This window comes from Cucumis sativus, chromosome 3 (genome assembly GCF_000004075.3).
Source record: "Cucumis sativus cultivar 9930 chromosome 3, Cucumber_9930_V3, whole genome shotgun sequence".
NCBI lineage: Eukaryota > Viridiplantae > Streptophyta > Magnoliopsida > Cucurbitales > Cucurbitaceae > Cucumis > Cucumis sativus.
The window spans coordinates 14,285,565-14,291,910 of record NC_026657.2 but is presented as its reverse complement, the minus strand read 5'-3'; the positions used below and the strand labels follow the sequence as shown (position 1 = coordinate 14,291,910).

General features: G+C 27.1%; 1 protein-coding gene across 1 annotated transcript; it reads left to right on the top strand.

Moving 5' to 3' along the window:
* The first annotated feature begins 2,603 nt into the window (after positions 1–2,603).
* On the top strand, positions 2,604–4,159 carry LOC105434859. The gene is made up of 2 exons (XM_011652943.2): positions 2,604–3,193; positions 3,882–4,159. The coding sequence occupies exons 1-2, from the start codon at positions 2,757–2,759 to the stop codon at positions 3,916–3,918; spliced, it is 474 nt and encodes a 157-aa protein (XP_011651245.1). The 5' UTR covers positions 2,604–2,756; the 3' UTR covers positions 3,919–4,159.
* The last annotated feature ends 2,187 nt before the right edge of the window (positions 4,160–6,346 follow it).

Genomic DNA, 6,346 nt, shown 5'->3' with positions numbered 1-6,346 from the left:
TGGAGACATTATAAGATGACCAATGACTTCAAGACAGCAAAAATTTGTTGTTGCCAAACATGTGACTCAAAATGCTCCAAAACTCAGATCTCTTTTAGTTCATAAAATTAATGTAAACTCAATTACTTTTAAACGCTAAAGAGTCCTTTTTTGTAGGAAATATGAAAAAAGAATTTTTTAAAAGGGATTAAATGAAAGCAATGGTATCATGTTTTCATATTTGTGTTTGGCTTCAAAAATTAGATTTTCATTTAAACTTGTTTAAAATGTGTTTGACACCAATTTTAGTTGCAGTTAACTCATTAAATATTAGCTTGTAATAAATTAATTAAATAATTTATGAACACCTTTTATTAAAATTTGTTTTGTTTGTATAAAAAGTCTTATTGATAGCAAAAAAAAATTGATACCATTTAAAAAAAAAACTTAAATGAGTTACAGACAGTTTTATAGATTTTTTTACTATATTTTATAAACCGTTTCAATTTTTTTGCTATATTCGAAAATGTCCATATAATTTATAATACGAATATGAATTGAATTTATACTGTGACACATTTACAATGTTTATTTGTAATATAATTCTGTAATTTAAATTTTAAAATTTAAAATTTAAATACAACAAAAACATGAAATTGAAAATGTTGTTTTTAGAATTTGCATTGTTTGGATCACGAAAACAGTCTTTAAAAATAGAGTTTGAATTGTCTGTTTGACATCGTTGTTGATCATATAGCAAATAAGAAAACATAAAATAGAAAATAGATTGTCTACCAAAAAAATCATAAGTTATACTCACTTATAGATATTAGATAGATTAATCTATAAATATAGAACTTCAACATTTTTTTTTGTTTTTGATCATTGAAAATGTTTAATAAGTCCCTTTACCTTTGAATTTTGAATCTAATAGTCTTTTTTTTTTTTTTTTTTTAATTTTACAAATGTCTAATAGATCTCTCTAACTCTCGATTCTATATCGAATAAATCTTGATATATCATATATTTTCAAGAAATAATTGGTCTAGTAGATGCCTAGTTGAGTTTTATATCTAATGAGACTTTGAACATCCAATTGTAAGTTTTTCAAACTCTTAAATATTTCAGACTCAAAATTAAAATGAAAAGCTCTATTAGATTTTGTTAAAGTTTATATCAAATAGCCTCAAAACTTCAAGTAGCATAACTAAACCTGTAATTTTTATCTTTCAAATATTGTGAAGCCATGGAAAAAATTCCTTGCTACTCAAGATTAATTGGAAGTGTGAAAGCTAATGGAAGAACTTTATCATTTAAAAAGAGAAAAAAAAGGGTAAAAAGTGAGGTTGGTTATTGTTGACATCTTGTTTATATTTAGATTCTCAATGCATTAACCACATGTAAACAAATGCCAACAATTTACAGAGAAAAAAAAAAAAAGAGAGTCAATCAATATCTTCCAAACATATGAAATATTTGGTGGCAGCCAACAATAATTGATCTGCTCAATGAAATTTCACAAAGAAAATATAAATATATATGTTATTTTACATAATTCTTTAAGTATTTATTGGTTTGGCAGCATCCAAATCAAGAAACAAAGGCTTGATCTGACATAGTAAATTGAGCCTTCAACACAATTTTCTTTTTGATTGTGAGAAAAGGAAAAGAAAAAGAAAAATAGATATGCATATAAAGATTCTTTTATTTAGAGCAGAAAGAGACAAGTTATGTTCAGAAGATGGGAGACCAAAAGGGGAGACATTGGCAATTAGACAAGTATTTAGGCCATGAGCTTAGCACTACTTAGATCATGTCTTTAATTAAACAAATAATAATGTCCAAACATTGCAAAAATTGGGCATCAATCCTTTGTCCATATTTGCAAAATTCAAAGGAATTGCTATTTACATTTTTGTGGATAAAACCATGTGAACATAACCAAGCAGAAGCATGTGACAGTCAAAAGTCCACATGAAAAGTTGAAATTCTTTCTTCATTTTTTTTTTTTTTTATAAAGATTCTTGATTGATTATTGTTCACAAACCTTATGTAAAATGCCAAACTATCTTAAAGTTAATGCAAACCTTTTTCAACTTCAAACTTGTTTGGTTACTCATCCATTTAATTATATCAATTATTCTCTATTGGTGCCAACTAAGTTGTTTTATCCTACCAATTAAATTTAGAGTTATCATGAATGGATCTATGGTGGTTTGAGTGTTGTGTAATATAAAAGATTTTTAGTACTACTACGGTAATATCTACTACTCTCCTTCATTATTTGACACATTATCGAATGACTTATTTCATCGGCCTCACATAATTCTTAAAATATATACAAAATTTTCTAATACCATAACATGAAGTAACTTATAACTCTTTCAAATTCTAATTCAAGAACCAAATTTAGTTTCACCAAAAAGAGAAAACAAAATACAAATGGTCCCATCATGGCACTGAAGAAGTGGAGTAGATAATATAGTCAAACACAAAAAAAGTGTATGATAGAAGAAAATGAAACATAAACTGAAAGAGAATACGTAATTATTTAAGATTGCAAATCAAGAAAAGGTTTTAACCCACAAATTCTTTTAATAGACACTGACAAAGAAAGACAGTAACATGAAAGTGTCTAATGAAAAAACAAAAGCCTTCCCCTTTGTATATAAATTAACCAAAGCCCCCCCCAATGAGAATGAGGGTTGTTTTGCCCTTTGGTTAATTAAGAGAATCATCATCCATTTCATTTCATAACCCTTTTGAGTTCTCCTCCAATGGATCCAAGAATCTCATTTTCAAATGATTTTGTTGAAACAAAACAGCCATTAAAGCTTGAAAATATATACAGAGAAGCTCCTGTTTCTTCTGATTTTGAGTTTAGTGTGAAGGATAGATGTATGATATCAGCAGATGAGATTTTTTTTCAAGGGAAGTTGTTGCCATTGAAGGACAGTTTAAGGAATCATGTGTTGGTTAAGACAACATTAAGAGATGAGTTGCAAGTGAATGAAGAAGAAGATGATACTTCATTTCCCAAGTTCACAAAAATTTCTTCAGGTAGCTGTTGGAAGGAGAAATTTGGTTTTAGGAAATCTCATTTTGTTGCAAAGAAACAGAGTAGAAATGAAGTGGTTTTGAAAACTGTTGAAGAAGAAGATAGAACTTCTGTTTTTCTTCATGAAGACCTCATTAATATTGCGAGAAAGAATGGGTAAGTTCAAAGATTCTTCCTTCCTTTCTTTCTATCTATCTTTCTTTCTTTTTTTAATGAGTTTATAAACAAGTAGGGGCACAGTCAAGATTTTCATCCAGGTTTTTCTACATCATTTTCTCATTCTAGAAATTAGATAATTTTTTTTTAGTTTAACAAATGAAGAAGGGTACTGATGAAACTTTTATCTTTTTCTATAGTTAGGTGTTGCATCCATATGTTTGAACTAAAGTTTAAAATCTGGGATCTTCTTTGATAACCATTAGTTTTCAGGCTTCTAAATTCTAGTATCCACGTATAATGAGCTGATTTTCAAGAATTCAAGCTCAACTTTTTAAAAGCTTCTATTTAGTTATCCTATTTGACCAAGAATTTAAATCTTTGAACAAAGAAATGGTAAGTAAACAAGTATAGTTTTCAAATGAAAATGGTTACCACGTCAAGAGAAGACAAATAATGGAAAAGCGGCAATCCTTTTCTTAAACATGCTTTCAAACGTTTGCAAAAACTTTTTTCTCTAGCCCCATTTTCTAAAGTCGTTTGATTTAATTTGTATATAGACAAGAACAAGTGTCCCACAATGGGTTTGTGAACCTTTTGCAAGTGTTATGTTTGTGAGAGTCTGGTATGATTATTGAAACTCAAATGGAATATTGAGCTAAAACAAAATGTGGTTTTATATGTACAGGAAATGCTACTTGAAGAAAGCTAACTCACAAAGATGAAAGGAAATTAGAGAGATGGTAATAAACTAATGTAAAGCAGAAGGGACATTACAAGATTATATCTTCAGAAAACAAAGCCTTGTTTATGGGGTTTTTGGTTAAAAAAGAAAGAAAAGCTTTTCCATCTATTTATTTTGTATAAATGTTTTTAGATTTTCATGAGCTGCCTAGATTTTAATTTTATCATTTGCAATTCCTTCATGGATTTTATTAATCAATACATTTTAACTCTCTTATATAATCCTTTATTGAATAAACACATCTCATATTTATTCACTGCTATAACAAAAACAACTTCATAACAAAACTCAATGTAACAAATAACTTTATAATATAGATTAGCACAGTCCAAATCTAAAGTTAAAACCATTCAAATGTTTTAGTAAAATAAATCAGACAACAGTAAAGAATGCATTATTGTGTGTGTATATGGAAAATGAACAAATCAATTTCATATGGACAATTTAAAAAATTAATCTTGTTGAAATCAACTTGTAAAATAACTGCAACTTGAAATATTAAGTGAAGATTGAAAAAGAAATTTGCCATGGACATGCTTGATTAGATTTAAACTCATAATCGGCAAAAAATAAACCATAAACATTAACTGAAACTGTTTAACCTAGAAAACTTATCACAAATAGCAATCTATCGAGATCTACAATTTCATATAATATGGTCAAAATATTACTAGATTTGTATATATATATTGTACATAAACTTTAGAAAATGTTCAAATAAGTTGTTGAGTTTTTACATATTCAAAAATGCTAAATTTAATTGTATTAGGTATGGTTTCGAGAACAATATACATACGTATAAAAAAGATAGTAAATGTTTTTTTTAGTTTTTATAGAAAACGAAATACATGGATCCAAGCAACCAATTGATGCTCTCTAGACCACCTTCACATAAATATACCACTTTTGACGGAAAAAAATTCAATATTTCAACTATAGCAAAGTTTCAAGATTTCAACAACTTAAAATTTCGTTCATCTCTACGGAATTTTGAGATTTTCTATCATTCAACAGAAGTTATTGTCAATTTTATAGTATGATTACATGAATGACATAAATTCACATCAAAATTGAATTGATATAAATTTTGTTTCTTTTACCATACAAAATTTTCATCTTCCAGAAATCACATATTCATTTTAATATTTTCATTAAAATTTTACATTATTTCTTCTCAATACGAGTCTCATTTCTTTTACCATAGGAAGTTTTCTTGAAAAAAATTAAAATTAGGATGGATTTGAAAACTCCACCCTAACAATTTCTTATTATCTACCTAAAAAGAGAGATCATTGACTAATAAGATTCGTAGGGTCTATATATTGTCATGACCTCAAAGCAATATTATAATTTCTATCACACATTCTTAATTGGTTTCACATACATTTTATAATAAATAATTTACAATTTTATTATGCAAACATTTAATTTCTCCTTGTAATTAACTATCAATATTTAATATCATTTCATAATTATTTTGATATTTCATTTTTTAATTTATGTTCTCGCAACATTCCAACAACATTTACACAAATATTTACTAGCCACTGTAAACTCAGGTCATCAAGTTTAAATCCCCCATCCCAATCTGTATTTAATAAGATATTTTAAAATATATATATATATTTACTACCAAACATTCAATAGTCCTAGTTTAACTTTATAGAAATTATGAATACAATTATCAATTATAACCTAGTTAAGTCACAATCAAGGTTTGATAAACTAATTATAACAATTTCTGATAAAATGTTGAACAGCAAAACAGAAAATGAGACTCAACAATCACATCAACTCAAATAAAGAAGAAAATGAAGCACATATTGGAAAGTGAGAACTTTTCAAATCAAACCAATCACGAGACAATCATTATGGCTCAAGGCACAATGATAAAAGATTTCTGGTCTTTAATAAAGAGTACTCAATAATCATATCTTTAATGCACTTCTAGATTCATTCACATTTTTAATATATACTTATTCAATAATATGTAATTATTTTTATTAGTACAAGTAGAGTTTTAGTTTCCACATTTTAAACCCAACTTAAATTTGAATGAAATATTCTAGAAGTAAATTCTAGAAGTAAGCATCTTTCCAAACTTTATGCTTTCCTTAAACTTTCAATATAGTTTGATCAATTAGGTAATTGAGAGCATAAATCTTTTTAAGCGAAAATCTGAAGAGTTCTCGCACATGATATGATCGAGATAATTTCGTCTATCAATTTCTCCAAAATTTTCATCATATATATTTTCATAAAATCAAAATCTCAATATTTACGCTGATATCAAAATTTGATTCCATACCATAATCTCTAAAAGAAGAAAATTAAAAGATCAGAGTAGAAATTACTCTGGATTAACTAAACAATAACATCCCCCAAAACATATAAAAGATTTAAGAAAA